Source organism: Myxocyprinus asiaticus, chromosome 20 (genome assembly GCF_019703515.2).
Source record: "Myxocyprinus asiaticus isolate MX2 ecotype Aquarium Trade chromosome 20, UBuf_Myxa_2, whole genome shotgun sequence".
NCBI classification, from domain to species: Eukaryota; Metazoa; Chordata; class Actinopteri; order Cypriniformes; family Catostomidae; genus Myxocyprinus; species Myxocyprinus asiaticus.
Window position 1 is genome coordinate 40,792,358 of NC_059363.1, and position 26,183 is coordinate 40,818,540.

A 26,183-nucleotide genomic window follows, 5' to 3' on the forward strand; every position below is an offset into this window, starting at 1 on the left:
CCCCACTGGCCCGGTATAAGCTCAATTCAATCAATCCTATCAATAAAAATGTGTTTTTTGAAAAATGTTCAAAAAAGAGAACAAAACTTTTTTTTACTAAAAAAGTAGTTGATAAAAAGATCTAATGCAATATCTTGTGATATAAAGTATATGCAATATGAGAGATGTATTACTTGTTGCTGTGTGTTGTATTAAAGAGACAATAATGAAACGTCTTACTTTACGGACAGTGTGGCGAAACAGTATTTGAATGTCTCCATGTAAACCTTCATTCATATTTCTCTCTGAAACTTTCATTATTTATTTCCAAACGCAATGTTCTGTGACAAGAAAGAAGAGAATGTGTTTATTATTTAGCTATGATGAAACAAGATGCAGTTTTGGTGCAATTATAGTTGAAGCAGCAGTAAGAATGCTGCTTTTTTCAGCTGCTTTCTGCTCTCTTTCTCCCTCTCCCTCTCTTGGTTGTATTAAGTTTGTGGTAGCCATGACAGATAGAGATGAGTACTGTCCTTTTCAACATCTAATCTCTTATTCATTGATGGTGCGAGATCTAGCAGTTGTCTGCCTGTACAACAGTGTGTGATGAAACTATAGCAAATTGCACTAAACAATAAAACTATATGCACTCCGGATCAATGGCTACGTTTACATGTTACAATGCTCTGGTTATTGCAATAATCAGTGTATAAGGAATAATTAGATTAAGATATTTACATGATTTGCAAACCTCTTCAATCCCGATTACATGCTACTTGCCAATACTCTGGTTATTCGCTGATGAAATGTGATGTTTTAATGCTTTTTTATAAAATAATATTACAAAAAACATCTTGTTGCAAATATGTATCTTTAAATACAGCTTGGCATAAGGAAAATTAGTCAGTCAGTTTTTGAGTCTTTTTGAACAATTTATTTAAAGAACCGCAACTACACTGGATGCGCTGTCTCTACTGATTCACTAAAAAGAATCGGTTCATAAGAGTCATTTGTTTGTCATACGGTCTTTTTTTTTATCTCATCAACATTCAATTCAGACTGCAAACAGACATTCACAACTGGAAATATGTTTTCTTTTGCCGTGGGGCTGTAGATTCTGCAGTTGGGGAGCACACTGCTGGAAAACAGTGCAAGAAACTGCTGCTTCGCACGAAGCCGACAAGTGCAGCTTCTGTTTCATGACATCGTGTAACATCATCCGTCTGCAGCACTGGCGCAGGTGCACTTTTGTCAGAGTGGAAGAAATGTGATTAAGGCATTTACATGCCAGTATAAATAGATTAAAATAGGAGTACTCCACATATCTTACTGCGATTATTATTACTCTGATTATTAGCATAATCACAATATCATAATCGCAATATTCTGCTTACATGAGCAACAGTATTGCCTTAAGCGCATTGTAATCGCATTATGAGGGTGCATGTAAACGTAACCAGTGTGTTTATGAAAATAATAATATGATCTGCTGTTAGACTGTAGAACCAAGCCATTCTAACTGTAGAATCCATCAGTGCCAGCCACATCTGACATAATTTTTTTCCAATAACCAATATCGGTCAAAATACTACCAACATTTTTTCCGATAACCAATAGTTCCAAAAAGTCACTCTCAACACCAAATAATCAGTAAAACCAATACATCGGTCTACCTCTAGCCAATGCATCCAAAAGACAGAACTTCTTTGCCTCTTGATGTGAAATCCAATGATGTATTTGTACAGTACATAATTACCAATTTACTGTAAACCCAAGAGTATGTTTTATCCACCTATAATGAATGCATCCATTAACACCAAGTAGAGAGGATGTGGATAAATTGTTTGAAGAGGGTATATCCTATAGGTCAATCATCCCGAAAAATGAACGTGATGCTTTAACATGCATAATCAATGACCAGGAAATTATCATTTTGCCTTAAGACAAATGTGGTGGAATTGTACTCATGAATCGTTGTGATTTTCACAAAGAAGTAAAGCGACAATTATCTGATGAAACCTTTACAAGAAATTAACTTTTGATCCAACTCGCATTTTCAAAAAAGAAATTGATGAGTTTATCATAACTGCACATGATGTAGGTCTTATAACAAAGAAAGAAAAAATATTTTCTCACCAATTATTTTCCTACCAAGCTTGTCTTGTATATTCTTCCTAAAGTTTACAAGTCCTTGATTTACATACTAGGTATACCTATCGTTGCCCGCATAGTTTAATTAACGGAACACATGTCCAAATTTGTTGATTTTAATGTCTATTGGTAACCCAAATTCATCTTCTTTGAAAGCCACACTCCACAATCACATTTTATAGATTAGTTATCTACCATATGTTTAACATGACAACATCTTGTGTCCTTAGATGTTGTTTATATACCGGTATGAACATTTCACACCTGCCTGGACTAGAGGCTTTACATTTTTATTTAGACTCCCGTATTGAGCGAACCCTTCGACAGATTTACTGGTAGATATGGCATATATCATCATGTCAAAAAAACAACAACAACAAAAAAAAAAACCTATACGAGAGCAGTTTTTATCTACAAATAAAGGGAATCGCTATGAGAGCCTGTTTAGCACCAGAAATGGCGATAATGACAATTAGTTTTTTGGTGGATTGATTTGTATATTAAAACAATCGATTTCAATCTAACTTATTATTCTACTATAGGAATATCGTAGTAAGAAAGATCTTTGTGATTTTAGCTCAAAGGGGGAACTACATGTATTCCATGATTATATTAATAGCTTTTGCAGCTCCATCAAATTCAACATGGAACGTAGTAGTTGGGAGCTTCTTTTTTTAAACACAAAAGTTAAAATAATCAATAGGATCATATACATGACACTAAATTGTGAGCTCACATATGAATAGTTTACTACATGCCTTTGATGAAAAGATGTTTTACAAAAGCATTTGTCTTAAGATGGTTATTTATATCTTCAGCTTTAGTGTGTCAATAGGAAATATTAATGTTAGACTCCCAAACATTACTTTTGCAAATAGAAAAGATTAGAACAGAAGAAAGAAGACATAATTTGAGACAGCCTAAATAGATAGAAGAACTGTGGTGAATTCTCCAAGAAGCTTGGAACATCCTATCTGTCATCAACCAAGAAAAACTGTGTCCAGGTGTACCTAGGAGAATTGGTGCTGTTTTATAGGCAAAGGTGGTCACACCGAATATTGATTTAACTTTTTTATATTTACTGGACATTGTATGACATTAAGTGATAAATGAAAACTATTTATGTCATAATTTTTGAAGACATCCTCACATTGCAAAATTTTGTGCATAAAACTTTTGCACAGTCCTGTATAAAAAATAAATAAATAAAATAAAACACTTGCATGTATTCAGAATGGATGACAAATTATTAATAGAAATAATTATTAATTGATTTGCCTATGCTTGTTCACTGTAGGGGAAGAAACTTGCGGGAACAGTTGGTGCATGCCGACACAGCCACCCCAGATCTTAGTGAATACAAGGCCCAACTGGGTTTATCCCATGTACACATTGTCTAGTCTGTCGAAATTTTAACAAGAAAGGTTAACAAGATTATGAGTTATTCAACGAAAAAGGAATTTGAGATTAGGGATTTTTGTGCCAGCGTTAGGCACAGCGATACACATTCCTACCACGCACTGCGTTTTATCTAATTTTTGTGAGAGTGCAAAATCCAAGTGCAATTTTCGTGCCAAGGTAAAGCGCAACTGGGCAAGGGTGGGAGTGTTGTGTTGACTGTGGGTGTTCACGCGCAAACTGCAGATATAGGAGGTCTATGTAAATGAAGTGCCTCAAAGCCTAATTTGCTACTTTTGTTAGAAATAGGCAATTGTGCCTAAGACGTCTAAGAATCACGTCTATTCTCAGTGCAAAGTCTAAACTCAGTCTGTGCCTTTGTAGTTTGGGGATGCACCACAGCATATGAATTTAAAGAGCTATCAATCACTTTGAATACTAGCAATAGTTTGTGTCAATAGATCAATATGATTAATTATTCTAACATTCCTTATAATTTAATGCAGCCTACATCCAATTAATCCTGATGAGCACACATTTTCCATGCATGTATAAGGAGAGTTTCACTATAGTAGAAATGTGCCTGACATTCAACAAGGGCATAGTTAATGTGCAAAATAACTTACTGGTAAGACACAAATGGTGTATTTCCTCTTCTTCTAATCTTCCACATTCCTCTGAACTACAACATTCAGTAAATCAGATGTCATTTTGTGGTATTGACATCCCATGCACCAATATAATAACTTTTTGCAATCTGAAAGCAAGTGGATTTTCTGACTAAACACAGGGTCTTAATGGGGATTTTAATTTATCTTGTTTCCTATACCTTTACTTTGCTTTTTTGTTGTTGCAGATGTTGGTGGCAGTGCCAACAGGCAGCATATGAGCCATATAAAATTGTTAATGTGATAATGTATGTTCTAATTGATTAATTGACTTGGTAGTGTTTGACCAATTAATTATACAATTAAACTAGTTTGAGTTATTGGCAACCGCATTACACATTATTGACCAAGGCAGAATATCACCTTAATTTGTACAACTACATGTAAGCCATTCATAAGTTAGTTTTCTATTATGGAACTGTGACACTATAAAAATTCCTCAGTTTGTTTTGAGCAACTCGTCCAGCTCAACACTGACTCAACCAATGGGGTGAGTTTGGGACAGGAAAATCTCTTTGTTCGATTAACAGCAGTGTTTGATCCACCATTCTGCAACTACAGTGAAATCAAATAGAATGATATGTATGACCATCATATATATTTTCCCTTTGCTTTATTTTTAATGGTTTATGTTCTACCTTTTTTTTCTTCCAAAAAAAAGTATTTTGCTCCCTAATTGTCCTCCTGCATCACTGGAGTAATGTCATGTAAATATATCAGTTCTTCGAAAATCCAAGTAAGCTATAATTTGCTGATTCACTTTATATGCCCATCTGAACAAATTAATGATAAAAAAGAATAACATATTATTCTGTGGTCGTTGGGCATTTTCACATTTTTTGTTTTCATTTTAACTGAGATACTTAGCACAGTTCAAAATTGCTAAACTATTTTTATTTTTTTTTGTTTTTTTTTTTTGGAGGGCAAATCAATCAACCTCAAAGGGTTAATGCAAGACTACTGCATGTCCACTGTAAGGGTTTTGACCATATTTTTATCCCTATGGAGGGAACACACAAGCGAGTTCAAATTAATAATTTAAAAAAGGCTTATATTACTACAAGCTAAATGACTCCAAAGCAAATAGAAGGCCAAATATATTCACCTTCAACGTGACACCAAGGACGTTAATAGCATCTTTCACCTTATGGTGGGTTTCTGCCTGTCCCAGCTCCTCACACACCCACATCCCTAGACTGCAAATCGCTACACACTTGAAACATGGCAAAAACACAGGCAGACTTCACTGTTTCATTATCAATATTAACCAAGTGAATGATGTCTGAAGAATTATTTGATTTTACCTGGGTCCTTAACATGTCTCATTGCGTGCAGTCTTTAAAAGGATGTTCACAAAATAGTCCTGTAAACAGAAAGCATGACAGACATAAAAATAAATCAAATAAAAATAGGGCACTTCACTTTTGTGCCAAGGCCTATTCACACTAGAAGCAACATTTGCTGCAAACAAGCCTGCATTAAGCAAAATTTTAACAATCAGTCATTTTATATTTTGCATTACAGCACATGCAATCTGTATTATCAGATGAGTTTTAACCTGCATTAAAGCACACTAGGGTTGCTCCAATACCAAAATTTTGGCTTCGGTACTATAACAGCCCTGGTATCTCGGTTTCCATACTAAATCGATACTCGGGCAACAAATAAAAAGCCTCATATTCACAGAAAATGACAGAAGATTACACAGCAGAACTACAAAAATTCTTACAGATACAAATTCTGCATTTTCCATTTCCATTTTTCTGGATTCCATGTTAAATGTTTTAATTAAATGTTTGGGCGGATCTAGGGGTGGGGCCAGAGGGGCACTGGCCCCAGTTGAAATCTGATTGGCCCCTGAAGTGCCCCTGTCCTGTCAGTCATCGCTGATTTACATCAAAGCTCTCTATTGGCTACGTCGGTTCGTTTTTTGAAAATCAACCTGCATAACGGTTTCTGTCTACAGCTGCTAGTGCTTATGTTTTCACCGTCTTCGTTCCCTTAACGGTAAGTACCTATTCAAAAGTTTAAAGTAAAAAAGCATATTATGGTTGCTGTCACTTAAGTTCTCTTTGTCTAACGTTAGAAACAGGTTAGAAAGCTAGTCATTTCAGGGCTCGACAAGTGCCCAATAGCCAGTGTGATAGCACTCGGGACAGTTGACAGATTTGTCACGTTCCCGAATGGGCTAGTTTACCTAAGCTTTTGATTTGTTTAGCAGCTAGATTAAATATAGGATTCACATATTAGTTAACAGTTGCACAGTTCAGGGAAGTAATACGGATAATAGTGTCTGACACTTAAATCCCTATAGTATTTGGTCATACCAAACAGCCAGACATTAATTGTTGTAAATAAATGTAATGCAAAGTGCAAGTTATAGAAAACATTGTAGTACTTAAGTTATTTTGAAGTGTAGTACTGAAGTGTTTAAAATCAGCAATTTTTGTTAACCACAATGTTTGGCAGAGGTTGAAATCATGAAGAGGAAGGATGATGCGAGAGATATTTTATGGTTTCTGGATAAAAAGAAGCCTATGCCTGCCACTGAGAGTGACAGGAGTGAGAGAGGGATAGAGACTCAAGTAGCAGTCAGCAAGGAGCAATGCAGCTCCCAACCGTTTCCACCAGGTTAGCAGAATTTAGGCACATCAAGATAAGGACAACAGGTGAAAATAATTGTATGTTCATATGTGAAACTCAGATTTGCAATTTAAAACAATGATAGGTGAGATATAAAAAGTATGACAGCATTTTAGTGCCACGTAACAAAATAATCTAAAAACACGAGAATAAAGTTATAGCAATTACAAGAATAAAATCAAAATATTTCGAGTAAAAAGTCAAAAACACAAGAATAAATTAGACTGATTTGGCACACACATTGTTTCATGTAATGTTTTTTCCCTCTAAATGATTAACTTTATTCAAAAAATAAACTTCTTATTTGCTACTTTATTCTCGTAATTTGTAAACTTTGTTCTAATTATAGTAATATATATATATATATATATATATATATATATATATATATATATATATATATATATATACACACACACACACACACACAGTAATGTACAAAAGTCTTAGGCCACTAGTATTTTCACCAACAAAAAATGGTTTTAAGTCAGTTATTTTTATCTTTTGCTGTAGTGCAGGGGTGTCAAACTCAGTTCCTGGAGGGCCGCAGCCCTGCAGAGTTTAGTTCCAACCCCCCCATGTAGTTTTCAAATAAGCCCGAAGGACTTGATTAGCTGAATCAGGTGTTTAATTAGGGTTGAAGCTAAACTCTGTGCGGCCCTCCAGGAACTGAGTTTGACACCCCTGCTGTAGTGTGTCTGTAGGAAATATCAGTTTACATTTCCAAACATTATTTTTGCCATTAATTGTAATAATCTAGTGAGATTTTTGTTTGCACAAGGAGTCTGACAGCAGCCAGTGCTCCACACAGAGATCTGATCTGATCATCATCCAGTCCGTCTGGAATGACATGAAGAAACAGAACAAACTGAGACAGACTAAATCCAGAAGAACTGTGGCAACGTCTCCAAGACACTTCAAGAAACCTACCTGCAAAGCTCCCTGAAAAACCATGTGCAAGTCTGTCTGTCTCAGTTTGTTCTGTTTCTTCATGTCATTCCAGACGGACTGGATGATGATCAGATCAGATCTCTGTGTGGAGCACTGGCTGCTGTCAGACTCCTTGTGCATACAAAAATCTCACTGGATTATTACAATTAATGGCAAAAATAATGTTTGGAAACGTAAACTGATATTTCCTACTGACACACTACAGCGAAAGAAATAACTGACTTAAAACTATTTTTTTGTTGGTGAAAATACTAGTGGCCTAAGACTTTTGCACAGTACTGTGTGTATATATGTGTGTGTGTGTATGTATGTATATCATGTATGTGTTGTGTTTCAGCTGCAAACTTGGATGGTGAAGGTTCAGATGAAGACAGCCAGAGTGTCAGTGATGGGGATCATGATCCCCCATCACCAGAACCAGAGTCACCAAACAGTTTTTCCCTCCCTGTAGGACCTGATGGTATGCTGCTGTTTTCATACTGCAGTTGTATTGAATATAATCCATAGACATTTGGATTAATGATTAGATAGCTACTGTTTGCATGTCTTGATGACAGTGGGTTTATGAAAGTGTATTAGGCAGCCATCACAAAAGTTTTTTTTTTTTTCATTTGTTTCTTTCCAGACATTTTTGAGTGCAGAGCAGAGGATTCTGTCCAGCCAAAGAATTATTCTGCTCCCCTAGGACCTGATGGTATGCCTTTGTTTCATTCCATGATTAAGCATCAAATTTTCATATCGCGATAATTGATAGGCTAATTGCTGAAGCTTTTATTATAGTATACTGTATTATCTGTATTGTCACATATGAAATTACATTACAAAAACATGTTGAATAGATATACAAACTTAAGTGTTGTCCTATAAATAGCAAGTTTAATAACTTTTTTCAAATAGAAAAAAATAAAACAATACTCAAAATAGGTTAAAGTGAAAACAACAACATTGAACAATAAAGAACAATAATAAGGAGTCTGAATATTTTCAACCAGTATCTAGATATCTTTTATTGGCTGGCATGTTTCAGCCTTTAAGTAGTTGTTGGTGTTTGATAAACACCATAGCAAGTGTAAAAATCTGAATGGCTGTTTGAAAACATGCAAATACTATATCAATTCCTTTAATCTCTGAGATTATCACATATTCACTCTCTGCTATGGAGTACACTTCCCATGATCCCCCACTCCAGTCTGCCCAATCCTCAGAGCACTAATGACCAGCACCTGTCCCTCATCATCACCACAATCAGCACCTCTACAGAAGCCACCTTCACCATTCGCTTAGTGTCTGGCCTACGAATGGGAAGCTACAGACTCACTTACCTGTTCCTTGTGGTCTCCAATCATATTTTAATGTCTTCCAAAATTACTCCAGTGAGCTTCCATTGTCTCCAGTGTTGTCTCCTTACCACCTGTTATTGACCTGCGTTGTTCCTCATTTTGTATCCCTGTCTTCATCATTCATCACCAGACTCTTAGTAACCTGGTGAAACATACTTACATCAGTTGTGCTCATGCACATTCATCCATCTATGAATCCTGTCCAGCTTCCAAGTCCCCTCATCTCAGCTGGTCCCGTCCAACCTCCTCACTCCCTTATTTCCACCATGGGCCATTTTCCTTCTGGCTCCACCAGGCTCCCTTGTCTCTCCAACTCCATCTTGGTCAGTCATTGCTCTGCCTTTGCTGTGAACTTCTGCGCCTTGGCTACTTGCTTCACTTGACCTCTGTGAGTCTATGCATCCCTGACAGTGACAATTGGGTGTTAGAAACAGAAAATTTGTGTACGGTGGCTAACAGTGTCAGAGTATTTGCATTTTTGTTCAGCCTTAACACAGCAAACACCCACCCCTGGTTTCACAGACAAGGCTTAAGCCTAGTCCCAGACCAAAGAAACTTGCACTGACTGATCTTAAAATATATCAGTGCCTCTGTTTTGTCTCAAAATGCACACCAGTAATGATTTTTCTAAGGCACGTTAATAAAAATTACTTAAATGTCCTAATTGAACTATTGCCTAGTCCTGGCTTAGTCTAAGCCCTGTCTGTGAAACCAGGCCCTAGTGTTGTAGAATTATTCATGGTATTTCAAGTACCCACAGTAACAATACTGTGAATGTTTTGTACCACAATATACTGTTATATACAATATACATTTCTGAATACTGGCATGTCTAGTTGTGATTATTGGTTATATTATGTAATTGAAGGGCATTCACCCTTAAGTAGGAGTCAAAAGTCTAATTTTATTTGCTTCTCTCCAGACATTTCCCGGTCCAGAGCAGAGGGTCCTGTGCAGCCTCAACTCAAGGTCTTCCCCAAGACACGGCATGGGAATAGAAAGAGAGCCTTCAGTGCTTCATGGTATATGGACAACTCATGGATAGAATACTCTATTAGTAAAGATTCTGTTTTTTGCTATGCCTGCAGGCATTACTCCCTTCCAAGTGCTCCATCATCCATATTCACATCAGAAACAGGCTTTTCTAACTGGAAAAAAAGCCTTGTGCAAGGAAGGTGGCTTTAAAGGTCATTCTAAATCAGACCATCACAGAAGTGCAATGTTTGCATGGAAGCAACATCAAATGGTTATGCAAACAAATACATGCATTGTAAATTGAATAAATAAGGAGAGGGAAAAGAAAATTAAAGAGAATCAGGAATACATCAAAACAATTGCAGAGGTACTCCTGTTAACTGCCACCCAGAATATCGCCCAAAGAGGTCACAGAGAGTCTGATGACTCAAATAACAAGGGCAACTTTTTAGCCATTTTGGAGCAGATTGCTAAACATTATCCCTTAATAGAGAAGCGAATGAATGCTTATGGCAATGCCAAGTACACAAGCAAAGGTATACAAAATGAAATACTCGAATGCCTGGCAGAAATGGTTCAAGCTGACATAATAAAAGAAGTTCGAGAAAGTGAGGTTTTCAGCATAATTGCTGATGAAACAAAAGACCTTCAAAAGAAGGAGCAAGTATCACTGGTTATCAGGTATTACTACAATGGGATGACACATGAAAGCTTTCTTGACTTTAGAAGGGCTGACAGCTTAGATGCTGCAGGCCTTACCAGCTTGATAATAAATTGCCTTGAAAGACATGGACTAGAATATCGTACCAACCTGGTTGGTCAGGGCTATGATGGTGCAGCTGTTATGAGTGGCAAGCACTCAGGCGTGTGTACAAGAATCCAAGATGTGGCAAAGTATGCATTTTATGTGCATTGTAATGCACACTGTCTGAACCTTGTTATTGTGGATAGTGTCAAGTCAGTGTCTGGGGCAGATTGTTTTTTTTCTCTCCTACAAAAACTTCACTGCTTCATCTCTGGATCATACATACACACCAAATGGCTTGAAATTCAGAGAGAAATGTATGGTGGCCAGTCTCGTGAAATTCCAAGACTAAGTGATACTAGGTGGGCTTGCAGGTATGAAGCATGTCACAACCTGTTAGACAGACTCCCTGCAGTAGTCTGTGTCCTTCAGGAGATTGGACTTGAGAGTAATGGGGATCGGGCAGTTGATGCTCGTGGTTTACTAGGCCAAATTGACTTAAATTTCACTGGGCTTCTGGTTACTTTTAGTAAAGTACTGGGCCAGTCCAAGTTCTTGTCTGACATACTGCAGTCCCCCTCATTGGACCTAGAAGCAGCTGTGAGTCTTGTCGATGCATTACTTGACACTTTGCAGCATTATAGGACTGATGCTTTTTTTGAGGTTTTATGGGCTGAGGTTGAGAAAATTGCTGTGAATTGTGATGTCACTATGGAAAAGGCTGAGAAAAGGCAGTCAGTGAGGAATAGGAGGCTAGGTGGATACTTAGTCACTACACCAACTGGTGAGCATAGAATAGATCATGATGATAAGGAAAGCTTTCAGAAACATGTGTTCTATCCAGTACTCGACTCCATGATGGGTGAACTCCAAAGACGTTTCTCTAAACCAAATTGTAAAATAATGAAAGGAATCCAAGCCCTGCATCCACAAAGCAGCACCTTTTTACATGAAGAAGATCTTTTTGCTTTTGCTGAGATTTTTGATTCAAATGTTGATGATTTAGCACATGAGTTACATCAAATCAAGAGAGTGTTGGAGAGGAAAGAAAATAGTGGAATGAAAAGGCTGATGACCCTCCTTGAGTTTGTCAAATTTGTAGAACCATTCAAGGAGGTATTCCATGAGCTTTTTAGGCTTGGCAAGATTGCTATTGTAATACCAGTCAGCAGTGCCTCATGTGAATGAAGCTTTTCAGCTCTTAGCTTAATTAAAAACCACCTGAGAACAACAATGGGGGATGACCGCTTGAATCACATTGGAGTATTGAATCCAGGAGGGCAAAGACACTAGATATGAATGAATTTCTCAAAGGTTTTGGTGTCAGTCACAAAAACCGGAGAATTGTTCTTTTTTAAGATAGGACTTACCTGTTACTCCAGTGATACTCCTGTGTATTATAGACTTACCTGTTACTCCAGGGATTTTCTCCTGTGTATTATAGACTTACCTGTTACTCCAGGGATACTCCTGTGTCTGAGGATAGTTACCTGTGTACTCCTTAACTTTTGTGTTGCCTGCTTAACCTACTGGCCTGTACTCATCTGTTTATCATCAATAAACCTGCATCATTCTCTAACTCCATCTTCAATGTGTCATTACAGAAATCTGCTAGTGCCAGCAGCAATTGAATAATGAAAAAGAATTGCGCATAATACTTGGCCCCCCTCTGTAAATTTTGGCCCCACTGTGGCCCCTGCCTTTAAAAAATCCTAGATGCGCCACATAACATTGTTATGATCAAATGGTGTTTAATCAAATGAATACAAACAGCTTTAATCAAATGAAAATAAAAGTATACATTTTTAACAAAAAATTGCAATTTTTATTTTTTGTAAAATAAAATGCTACACAACAGAGCTTCACAGTATTGATGAAAACATTAATGGAAAAAAAATCTGATTACCTTAGGCACAAGGCTGCTATGGCTGAATCACAACATGCTGATATTCAGTACACTTGCTTTTGTGATATTGCTTACAGATGATAATAATAATAATAATAATAATAATAATACAACCATTTAATATAATACTATTGTTATATATTTTTGGTGTCTTCTTCAATTTCACGCATCCAGTTGAATAGAGCTTTCATTTTAGCGGGGATGTTTTTTTTTTGTTTTTTTTGACACACCTTTGAGTTCTCCCTTTTTTTGACAGGTTAGTTATATCAAGCTTCCCACTAATGCTGGAATACTCCCGTCGCTACTCAAAAGCTAAAATCTCTAAGAGCTGCACCGCACCAGAGAAGAAGATTTGAGTGTTTCACAGCCGTTTATACATTAAACACGCTGCATGAAAATCAAAAACAGGTAGTGTGTTGTGTTTGTGTGTGTGCGCGTGTGCGAATTAGATCATAGAGCAGAGCAGCACCTCTCGTTCATTCTGTATTATGCAGCAAATGTAACTGTATATTATTAATGAAATGACATCCTTCTGCAGTTTAATGATCACACTTGGCCATATCGAGTAATTTTTAAAGTAATTTTACATTTATTTTCAAACTGTCATTGATTTCATCTCAAAACTGTCACATATCTCAAAACATATCTCATAACATTTTGCTAATAGCAACATACTGTAATATGGTACCGAAATTAGCAACAAGATGATATTGTGGCATTTTAAATTTTTTGGTATCGCGCTATTTCGTTAGTAACAGTATACCGCGCAACCCTGCGCTGCATCAAGTTTTAGCACACGAATAAGCAGAGTGCTTTATCACTTCAGCCTTCAGCTGTGAATAGACCTTAACAGCTCACATTTCTCAGTGTTTGGTTTACATCACGGTTCTCTGGTCAAGCTTTTGGTGCAGTTAAGTATGCCAGAGGGAAGTTATCATAAATAATCTGGCGCTATTCATATAGTATTCTTTTAGTGTGAAACATAATGTAGTTTACACGGGATGGGTTACAAAAGTAGATCTTTGGCCGTTGAGGTGTTGTGGAGTTCCTGCCGTGAGCATTACTTTTTTAACAGGGCATGTCAAGTTATAGTCCAACTCTAACAATTGCCTCCTCCTGCTCCTGTATCCACATTTAATGAACCATTATTTAAGAGCTTGCTAAATAGCGAGCTGGCACTTTGATTTGGCGACAGCATTGTGCTGGAAGCTGGCTATGATCTGGGGCTTTGTGTCACAGATTAAAACATGAAGGGGTCTCAAGCTTATTACTTGAAGCGTGTGCTAGGCTCAAAGGTATTTTAGATTTATAAAAGTATAAATCGATTTTTGGGTGAACTATCACTTTAAGCCATTCGGAGGTTGATTTCCACTGTGGCACTTTTAAAACAGTGCTCTGTTTGTTTTAAGGGCCAACACAGCACCATTGGCTCAACCAATAGCATGAATTTGAGGCCAGATTACCTGTTTGTTTAAACACTGGAGGATTGGGAGCATTTGGAGAAAAAAAAAAATCTATTCTTTTTTTTTTCCATAGGGGTCTTGATTTTTTAATGAGAACTTATAAACCTATCAATACAGACCTACCGTGAGCTCTGAGGTTGTTAATTTTGAGAATATGCTCATGCTGAAGCCATCAGACCATGCTATTTCAATTTTATAAAAAAATAAAAATAAACCTGTTTAACCCTTAAATGCATGGCTGTTTAGCCAAAACATTATTATATACCTCGGGTTATTACTGACCTGGAACAAAACTCCTCTCCTCCTTGATAAGACTGATAAGACCATTTGCTGAAGAAACTTTCCCATGGTTGCCATGGGAGTTTCAGAACAAAGACATTCCGTTGTTCTTCAAACTCTCTACACTTAAAATTATTATACTAATCATATTATTATACTACTCATGAGGCATGTTTTTGGCTTACCATCTCACATGAAGCTTAATTCATTAAAATTTAACATGGACTTTGGATTTTTCTTATTTCAGTACTATCCAAATATACAGCCGTGTGTAGGATTTTACCAAAAACTGAAAAATGCATCTTATGTAGTATGTTTCAAATAACGTGTAATGTATTATCCGTGTTAAAAATGAAGAAACTAATTCGTAGGAAGTTTTATCATGCATTATAACTGAATTATAACTGTAATTTAATAAGAAAGTACAAGTGTTTGGTATGCAATAGATTGTCTCTTAAATTCCAGAATGATTGTGTGAAGTATATTTGGGTAATTTGCAGTTATTATTTTCTTATGAAATTCATGAATAAAATGTTCACTTTTTGAGCAGGAAACTGACAAACCTTAGTCATAAATTAATTATCTTGAGGGGAGGACACTTTGACCACAGGCCCTCTGAAAGCCACATCTGATTGGCTTAGAACCTCTTTGGGGTGTGAACAAACCAAAGGGGTTAAAAGACCAGCTTAGACAATCCCTCTCTCTTCTCTGCTCTGTGGTCTTACACACACTTTGACCTCTGTCCCGGAAAGTCCAGAGTCATCCTTGTGGGAGGCCTCGCTTCCGGGGCTCCGCCTGGTCATTCCATCACCCATCCATCGAACCAAACAAAGGCCTCCTGCAACTGAACCAAGCCAAAGGACTTCAAAAACTCTGCAAGCAACGCAAGTCCAGCCCACCAGACTTTCACTGAAATCTGGTGCTTTCTTTAATATAATTTGAGTAACCCTATCTCAAATCATGGTGTACTAAATGAAGTTCTCAGGGTTTGTACAAGGCAAGGTCTATAGACTCGATAAAGTTCATTTTTCTGTTACAAATAATTTTCCATTTATCTTCTGTCAAAGCTCACTTACCAACCTGTGTTTATGTTTGTTTATCTGTGTGTTAGTTTAGTTGTATGTGTAGATTAGTTAATAAAGTCTTGTTTGTATTCAAAGAGAAGTTGACTGTGTAGTTAATTAAATCTTATCAGACCCTTGAAATCTGTTGACCCTAAGCGGCATGCTCATAAACAGTATTTCAATCTATTTGTGATATTATTTTCAATGGCCATGAGAATAGTTTACTCTAAGGTGTTAACTAGCAAAGACTTTGTTCAGATGTAAACACTGATTCTTTTAATATTCCCCAAATCAATCGCTAATTCCTTGCATATAAATTATTAGCAGAAACAACGAGACTCATTTTTGTAATAAGTAGGACTATCAATTTAACATGTTAATTCAGTGCGATTAATTAAAAAAAATTAAATGATAAGGAATATTCCTTCCATTTTAGCAATTCATGCTTAAACTACCACCTGTTTTCTCCAGGGGGCAGTAAGCGAAACTTCAGCTGTTTGGGCAAGGCGGTTATACAGTGAACAAACCACAAACACCGACAGCAGACAAAACAAAATGAGAATACAGGTGCATCTCAATAAATTAGAATGTCGTGGAAAAGTTCATTTATTTCAGTAATTCAACTCAAATTGTGAAACTCGTGTATTAAATAAATTCAATGCACACAGACTGAAGTAGTTTAAGTCTTTGGTTCTTTTAATTGTGATGATTTTGGCTCACATTTAACAAAAACCCACCAATTCACTATCTCAACAAATTAGAATACATCATAAGACCAATAAAAAAAACATTTTTAGTGAATTGTTGGCCTTCTGGAAAGTATGTTCATTTACTGTATATGTACTCAATACTTGGTAGGGGCTCCTTTTGCTTTAATTACTGCCTCAATTCGGCGTGGCATGGAGGTGATCAGTTTGTGGCACTGCTGAGGTGGTATGGAAGCCCAGGTTTCTTTGACAGTGGCCTTTAGCTCATCTGCATTTTTTGGTCTCTTGTTTCTCATTTTCCTCTTGACAATACCCCCATAGATTCTCTATGGGGTTCAGGTCTGGTGAGTTTGCTGGCCAGTCAAGCACACCAACACCATGGTCATTTAACCAACTTTTGGTGCTTTTGGCAGTGTGGGCAGGTGCCAAATCCTGCTGGGAAATGAAATCAGCATCTTTAAAAAGCTGGTCAGCAGAAGGAAGCATGAAGTGCTCCAAAATTTCTTGGTAAACGGGTGCAGTGACTTTGGTTTTCAAAAAACACAATGGACCAACACCAGCAGATGACATTGCACCCCAAATCATCACAGACTGTGGAAACTTAACACTGGACGTCAAGCAACTTGGGTTATGAGCTTCTCCACCCTTCCTCCAGACTCTAGGACCTTGGTTTCCAAATGAAATACAAAACTTGCTCTCATCTGAAAAGAGGACTTTGGACCACTGGGCAACAGTCCAGTTCTTCTCCTTAGCCCAGGTAAGACGCCTCTGACGTTGTCTGTGGTTCAGGAGTGGCTTAACAAGAGGAATAAGACAACTGTAGCCAAATTCCTTGACACGTCTGTGTGTGGTGGCTCTTGATGCCTTGACCCCAGCCTCAGTCCATTCCTTGTGAAGTTCACCCAAATTCTTGAATCGATTTTGCTTGACAATCCTCATAAGGCTGCGGTTCTCTCAGTTGGTTGTGCATCTTTTTCTTACACACTTTTCCCTTCCACTCAACTTTGTTAACATGCTTGGATACAGCACTCTGTGAACAGCCAGCTTCTTTGGCAATGAATGTTTGTGGCTTACCCTCCTTGTGAAGGGTGTCAATGATTGTCTTCTGGACAACTGTCAGATCAGCAGTCTTCCCCATGATTGTGTAGCCTAGTGAACCAAACTGAGAGACCATTTTGAAGGCTCAGGAAACCTTTGCAGGTGTTTTGAGTTAATTATCTGATTGACATGTCACCATATTCTAATTTTTTGAGATAGTGAATTGGTGGGTTTTTGTTAAATGTGAGCCAAAATCATCACAATTAAAAGAACCAAAGACTTAAACTACTTCAATCTGTGTGCACTGAATTTATTTAATATACGAGTTTCACAATTTGAGTTGAATTACTGAAATAAATTAACTTTTCCACGACATTCTAATTTATTGAGATGCACCTGTATGTTCTTGCGTTCAAACACAGCTTTTTGGAGCACAAATACGAACGCAGGGATCTCAAGACGTGTTTTTGCAAGATTCAAACTATGCTTAACTTGACACAGTGACATAAAAACGGTATGTTTATGATGCAACGCAAACGAGACACTCCAAAAGCGTCTGATGCAGGTGTGCATTGACGCGTCCTTAGAAAAGCCCTCATAATAAATAAATCTCGGACTGATTGACGAATTCAGTTGCAAAATGGATTGTGTGAACTGCAGGCCAATGATAGGCAGATGACTTAAGCTCAATAATATGGAAATAAACAAAATATTGCATACGAAAGCCACTTTTTAATTGTCTTTTTGGTAACACTTTACAATAAGGTTCTATTCGTTAATATTAGTTAATGCATTAGGTATCACGAACAAACAGTTAACAACATATATTCATCTTTGTTAGTATTAGTTAATAAAAAATACAATTGTTGATTGTAAGTTCATGTTAGTTGATAATGCATTTACTAATGTTAACAAACACAACTTTTGATTTGAGAAACGTATATGTTGAAATTAACATTAACTAAGATTAATAAAAGCTGTAAAAGTATTGCACATTATTAGTTCATGTTAACTAATGTTAACAACTAATGTTAACAAATGGAACCTTATTGTGAAGTGTTCCCATCTTTTTTTAATGCTTCACTCGTGTGCCACAATGATGTAATGCATTTTAATTATCTATACTATTATTTTTTATAATACATACACATGTATACATGGTGGCCAAAAGTTTGGAATAATGTACAGATTTTGCTCTAATGGAAAGAAATTGGTACTTTTATTCATTCAACTGATCACAATGTATAGTCATGACATTAATAACATGAAAAATTACTATTACATTTAGAAAAAAAATAAAAATAAAAATAAAAAAAAACATTCAGAACTTAAACTACTTCAAAGAGTTCTCATCAAAAAATCCTCCACGTGCAGCAATGACAGCTTTGCAGATCCTTGGCATTCTAGCTGTCAATTTGTCCAGATACTCAGGTGACATTTCACCCACGCTTCCTGTAGCACTTGCCATAGATGTGGCTGTCTTGTCGGGCACTTCTCACACACCTTACAGTCTAGCTGATCCCACAGAAGCCCACAAAAGCTCAATGGGGTTAAGATCCATAACACACTTTTCCAATTATCTGTTGTCCAATGTCTGTGTTTCTTTACCCACTCTAACCTTTTCTTTTTGTTTTTCTGTTTCAGAAGTGGCTTTTTCTTTGCAATTCTTCCCATAAGGCCTGCACCCCTGAGTCTTCTCTTTACTGTTGTACATGAAACTGGTGTTGAGTGGATAGAATTCAATGAATCTGTCAGCTGAGGACATGTGAGGCATCCATTTCTCAAACTAGAGACTCTGATGTACTTATCCTCTTGTTTAGTTGTACATCTGGCCTTCCACATCTCTTTCTGTCCTTGTTAGAGCCAGTTGTCCTTTGAAGACTGTAGTGTACACCTTTGTAAGAAATCTTCAGTTTTTTTTGGCAATTTCAAGCATTGTATAGCCTTCATTCCTCAAAACAATGATTGACTGACGAGTTTCTAGCGAAAGCTTTTTCTTTTTTTGCTATTTTTGACCTAATAATGACCTTAAGACATGCCAGTCTATTGCATACAGTGGCAACTCAAAAACAAACACAAAGACAATGTATAGCTTAATTTAATGAACCAAATAGCTTTCAACTGTGTTTGATATAATGGCAAGTGATTTCTAGTACCAAATTAGCAATTTATTATCATTACTCAAGGATAAGGTGTTAGATAGATGGCTGCTGGAAATAGGGCCTATGGAGCTAAATTTATGACTAAAGTCTTTGAAGAATAAAAGCATGTCGAATTGCTCTAATCAAAAAAATAAATGCATTGTATTATCAGTGCTTGCATTGAAATGCATTTAATTTACAGTGCTTGCATTTTGGGATTCTGAAATTTAACATGGTTTTATTTTTAAGCATTGAATATTTAATTTGGAAACATTTCACAACTAATTTCATTATTAAAAATTAAACAATAAATATTCAACTTCCAAACTTCATTTCCAAAATATTTAGTTCACTTGAAAATACAATCTAGATTTTTCGACGGGTAAAATTCAGCCCGTTCTATTTCGCTTAACAAAATTCACTTCCTCAAATTCAGTGGTTCAAATTCTGTTAGAAATTCAACCTTTCATATATTGGAACTGCAGGAAAAGCAGCTGAGTACCGATGCACAATCTTAACCTGATGCTATTCGTTCTCACCATTAGGTGGTGCAATGCAATCAGGTGTTCACTGCTGAAGACCAAAGCTACAGGTAGAGAGAATAGCCGTGTATGTTTTGATAGTTTGTTTTTCAAAATTTTTCATAGGTAGAAAATAGATACATATTTGATTTGCACATGTGTGTGGGCATGAAACATACCTTTCCACTGATTGGTCAACCCACATCATCATCAGTTACTCAATGCCATGCAAGATAATAATTATCCACCGCTGTTCACCTTTTAATGCAACTACATATTATCCCTCTCTCATTAAGCAACCGGACTAAGGAATGCCTGTGACACAAACTGTACTAGTCAGAGAAGGGTCTATAGACAGGGCTTCATGCCAACATTCTTCTGCGTAGGCATGGGTTCTGCAAACAATGTGTGCCAGAAAAATATTAGTTGTCTGTTTTAGAAATAGCCTATTGATGTCCCTCGCATCTACACGCAAAATTTCTTAGCCTACTTCTTAGACACACAGCCTGTTTTATTTTGCTGTCAGCTATCAAAATCTCTACCAAAAGGTGTGGCGAAGCTGTGCACAGACCACAAGACCAGGCGGAGCGGATGCATTTAATTTGTAGTGAAGCACAGACCAGTATGTGGAATGCATTGGCTTTTAAAAATGTTTATAAAAAGATTGTCGACACATTGTCCATGTTATTACATACCTCAGATCTTTGAAGCACTGATTGCTGAGTAGGTAATGTAGGGTGACCAGTCCCGAATTGGAAACTTTTTTGTCTCATTTCACTTATTTGTCCATTGCTGGGTTTCCCAAAGCGAGAGTAGAACGTTAGTATCACTAAAATAGTGCTTAAACCTCTGGGGTCTGAGGGTGTTTTGGGCCCTGGAGAAGTTTTGACATGTCTTGACATTTGTGCTTTTTTCAGTTGCTTAAAAACATATTAATGGCTAAAGTCTGATAACACTGTATTCAGCACAAACTGGGCTACAATAATATGTGAACAACATGTATGTACATGTTTGTATTTTTGAGAAAATAACGTTTATGCGTGGTTTTTGAAAAAAAAAATTGTAAGTCACTGAAATAAGTCCATATATCACATACTAAACATTTGTTCACAAGACTTTTGAGAACTGGATCTTGTAGCCTAGTGTTTTTGCTACAAAAATGATGTGAAACCCATCCTGATCACGCATTCATACAAAACAATATAGTCATTTAACTTTTGTAAGACACTTTTAGTGTTAGAAAGGCCACATGCGAGGAGGCGTGGATGATCGTGAATATTGATGTGATTCACACCTGAGGAGACAAAGACCCCTCCCCTGAGAGAGAATGAATGTGAGGAGACTTAATGATTGAATGTATTATCTGACTATACATTTTCTTTGCATAAAGACTTTACTTAAAAACTTTAGACCTACACTACTATTTAAAAGTTTATAGATCTGTAAGATTTTTTAATGTTTTTAAAAGAAGTCTCTTCTGCTCACCAAAGCTGCATTTATTTGATCCAAAATACAGCAAAAATAGTGATATTGTGAAATAATTTTACAAATTAAAATTAAAATTTAAATAACTATTCTATTTGAATATATTGTAAAATGCTATTTATTCCTGTGAGCAAAGCTGAATTTTCAGCATCATTACTGAAGTCTTCAGTGTCACATGATCTTCAGAAATCATTCTAATATGCTGATTTTCAAATATGGGCATATTTACAGCACATTTTTCACATTTACACCCGAACAGATATTTGCAAGCACAAGCTTCGTTGATGATAATGATGCAGCGTAAACAGTAGTTAAAGTATATTCTAAACATTCATATTATTTTTATATCATATTACATATCATATTTATATCATACAGCATACAATTTAAATACCTGCTTTAGCCAAAACAATATTTAAATGTAACTAAAACTTGCCTATTAGGACATATTTTAAATTTCAATACTTTGAATACTGGTTGGTAAGTCTGGAAATAGTCCCTCTAGTAAAATATGTCCATGTTTATATAAAATAGCATGTCAACTAATATGTAAGTAAAACTAAATGACTTACTCATCCAAAATTGTATCCTTGGCTGGATCAAATCACTCTTCAAATTGTAAACATTCATCGTCGGAGTCCTGCTCTTCTTCGGAGTCCTGAACTCTTTGTTATTATCCAGGACCATCTGTAGAGCTTCCTCACCTGTGTAGTGTGCCATCTTCCAAATGCGCAGGAAAGTGAATGAATCTGATGATGAACTTGATGTTTTTTAAGGCATTGTTGGGGGTGTTTACCATTTGCATTGATCACCTCAGCACATTACCGTATGAATAGCACGCTCTGCTGGTGGGTGTGATCTCATTAGGGATAATGAGCTGAGCCAGAAGAAACTGTACATTGCTTTGTTTCATACAGATTACATTGCAGGAGAATATTTGTTTTAAATTTGGATAGTTTTATTTAAAATTAGACATTTTAAGCTTTCTTTAGACATATCTTTCATGTTTGTGTGATAAGTATTCGCGGAGTTTCACTTCATTTTTGTGACGTGTTTCAGAAAGATGCTCGCAGAGACGGCTGAAAGCGCACCCTGTTTATTTACTTTATTTTACAAAAGCACAAGGTTTTGTTGTTATTGTAAGTGTACACAAATAATAGTAGACCCTTTATAGTCTCTAATGATGTCTTACACTTATCTGTATGCCCAAAAATGACGGAGAATTTTAAGTTGTTTCCGCTGTTATGCGGAAAAAATCCAGCAGGACACGTCTGTTGACCACAGAGGGTTAATCTCTTTGGTGCATTTCCCAAAAAGCATCAATGTAGTAAAGTAAAAACTAAGTAAATTAAAGAGGGCTTTGAACCACTCTAAAGTCATAAGTGTAACTTAAATGTATCTTTCTCGCATTTTCACAGTTTATCAGAGAATAAGGAACGTTTAATAACTTGTATTGATATATTTGGATCATTGGAAATTTATAGCCAGAATCAAGGCTTTGGATGTGCCAAGGGAAAACTGTGTTCAAGAACTGAAGCACAAAAAAGTAAAAAAAAAAATTTAAAAAAAAGTGTAACTTTAACAAGAATTGCCATTCACAAAAATGTGCAAAAGTTTAAGTTGCAGCCTATATATATATATATATATATATATATATATATATATATATATATATATATATATATACAGGTGCATCTCAATAAATTAGAATGTCGTGGAAAAGTTCATTTATTTCAGTAATTCAACTCAAATTGTGAAACTCGTGTATTAAATAAATTCAGTGCACACAGACTGAAGTAGTTTAAGTCTTTAGTTCTTTTAATTGTGATGATTTTGGCTCACATTTAACAAAAACCCACCAATTCACTATCTCAAAAAATTAGAATACATCATAAGACCAATAAAAAAAACATTTTTAGTGAATTGTTGGCCTTCTGGAAAGTATGTTCATTTACTGTATATGTACTCAATACTTGGTAGGGGCTCCTTTTGCTTTAATTACTGCCTCAATTTGGCATGGCATGGAGGTGATCAGTTTGTGGCACTGCTGAGGTGGTATGGAAGCCCAGGTTTATGGAAGCACAGTGGCCTTCAGCTCATCTGCATTTTTTGGTCTCTTGTTTCTCATTGTCCTCTTGACAATACCCCATAGATTCTCTATGGGGTTCAGGTCTGGTGAGTTTGCTGGCCAGTCAAGCACACCAACACCATGGTCATTTAACCAACTTTTGGTGCTTTTGGCAGTGTGGGCAGGTGCCAAATCCTGCTGGAAAATGAAATCGGCATCTTTAAAAAGCTGGTCAGCAGAAGGAAGCATGAAGTGCTCCAAAATTTCTTGGTAAACGAGTGCAGTGACTTTGGTTTTCAAAGAACACAATGGACCAACACCAGCAGATGACATTGCACCCCAAATCATCACAGACTGTGGAAACTTAATACTGGACTTCAAGCAACTTGGGCTATGAGCTTCTCCACCCTTCCTCCAGACTCTAGGACCTTGGTTTCCAAATGAAATACAAAACTTGCTCTCATCTGAAAAGAGGACTTTGGAACACTGGGCAACAGTCCAGTTCTTCTTCTCCTTAGCCCAGGTAAGACGCCTCTGACGTTGTCTGTGGTTCCGGAGTGGCTTAACAAGAGGAATACGACAACTGTAGCCAAATTCCTTGACACGTCTGTGTGTGGTGGCTCTTGATGCCTTGACCCCAGCCTCAGTCCATTCCTTGTGAAGTTCACCCAAATTCTTGAATCAATTTTGCTTGACAATCCTCATAAGGCTGCAGTTCCCTCGGTTGGTTGTGCATCTTTTTCTTCCACACTTTTTCCTTCCACTCAACTTTCTGTTAACATGCTTGGATACAGCACTCTGTGAACAGCCAGCTTCTTTGGCAATGAATGTTTGTGGCTTACCCTCCTTGTGAAGGGTGTCAATGATTGTCTTCTGGACAACTGTCAGATCAGCAGTCTTCCCCATGATTGTGTAGCCTAGTGAATCAAACTGAGAGACCATTTTGAAGGCTCAGGAAACCTTTGCAGGTGTTTTGAGTTGATTAGCTGATTGGCATGTCACCATATTCTAATTTTTTGAGATAGTGAATTGGTGGGTTTTTGTTAAATGTGAGCCAAAATCATCACAATTAAAAGAACAAAAGACTTAAACTACTTCAGTCTGTGTGCATTGAATTTATTTAATACACGAGTTTCACAATTTGAGTTGAATTACTGAAATAAATTAACTTTTCCACGACATTCTAATTTATTGAGATGCACCTGTATATATATACACAACAGTTAGTTCCGGTCCTCGAATCTGATTGGACGAGAGACATTCCTTGAGCTACTGTATGTGTGTCTCTTTACATGTTTTTTTTTTTTTTTTACATGTTAGACAGCAGGTGGTGGCAAAAGATCAGTTTTGTGTGTTATATGAGCCAGTTAGGTGACATGAAGTGAATCCGCAACAGCCAGTGTTTACATACAACAGTGCTCCGTGATTGCTTGTATTACTACTACACAACTAAAGCTAGGAAATAGCTTTAAATCGCTTTAAATGAACAACTCCAGCATTAAAGAGCACCTATTATGGTTTTTCAAATATTACCTTTCATGTAGTGTGTTATATAGCTGTTTGTGAATGTAAAAAAATCTGTAAAGTTTCAAAAATCAAAGTGCACGACAAATGGAGTTATTGACTCCCAAAAGAAAGAACCCATTCTGAACACCTGAAACGAGTCGTTAGTAATTCCAGACTTACTTCCTGTACCAACCTACGTAATTTGGTACCAAAAAACCCGTCTCTGGTCTTCATTGGCTGCTCGCGAACAGCTTTGACCCGCCCTCAAACACTACACTTAGTGATAGACCAATCACAACAGACTGGGACATCTGACCAATCAGAGCATAGTAGGCTCTCTTAAAGGAGGAGTTTAGAATGAATCCTTTAGAACGGATCATTGAACGAGTCGTTTTTGACACTGGGAAAAAAAGGTAATGCTGCAATTTAAATTATGAGCAAATTAAAGTGTTTTTTGACCTTGGATGCATGTAAATCTGTTGTATAAGACCTTTAAAACAAAATTAGGCATGTTTAAAAACCATAATAGGTGCTCTTTAAGGCTCATCAGAGCTGAGAGACACAACAGACTGATTAATTACACAAACTCAAGGCGCTTATGTAATGACGAGTCAGCGGAGTTGGGATCCATGTGCAGCTTTATTAACAGTAAACATAGTAATATAGACAGGCAGGGGTCAATCACCAGCAATAGTAGTATCCAAGGTAAATCAGAGAGAAAGTCACAAAACAGGCAAGAGTTCAGGGAAGGCAAAGGGTCAAAACAGGGTAAACAGTCCAGGATAATACACAGGTTAGGCAGTAAATATAGATAACGCTCAGAAATGTCAGCCAGGGCAAAACAAGACTTCGCAAAGACAGAGAGTGAGAGTGAGTCTTAAATAGCTGAGTAGACAGGCAACAGGTGAGGAGGTAATCAGTGCCAGGTACGGGGATTATGGGAAATGGGAGTCCGGAGAGTTAGTCAATACTCAGGTGATGGAGCACTCTGGTGAGCAGGAGGAACTACAGAGGCGGGATTCGTGACAGCTTACCTCTTACTGGCGTTCACACATTGGAGAGGACATGCTGTTTAAAATGGCGGAGGGGTTTGTGGTTTCTATAGTGAAAAACTCTTGTGCACCGGCTACCGTGAAATAGGGAGAAATACCCCCT

The 26,183-nt window shown here is 36.9% G+C and overlaps 1 protein-coding gene across 1 annotated transcript; it reads left to right on the forward strand.

Moving 5' to 3' along the window:
• The first annotated feature begins 6,154 nt into the window (after nt 1-6,154).
• LOC127410958 (zinc finger MYM-type protein 1-like) lies at nt 6,155-12,408 on the forward strand. The gene is made up of 4 exons (XM_051646249.1): nt 6,155-6,203; nt 8,128-8,250; nt 8,416-8,484; nt 10,053-12,408. Exon 4 carries the CDS (start codon nt 10,605-10,607, stop codon nt 12,036-12,038), a length of 1,434 nt encoding a protein of 477 aa, XP_051502209.1. The 5' UTR covers nt 6,155-6,203; nt 8,128-8,250; nt 8,416-8,484; nt 10,053-10,604; the 3' UTR covers nt 12,039-12,408.
• Nucleotides 12,409-26,183: the final 13,775 nt, after the last annotated feature.

Coding starts and splice junctions, on each gene's coding strand:
- LOC127410958 (XM_051646249.1), top strand. CDS start 10,605: ATGAATGCTTATGGCAATGCCAAGTACACAAGCAAAGGTATACAAAAT.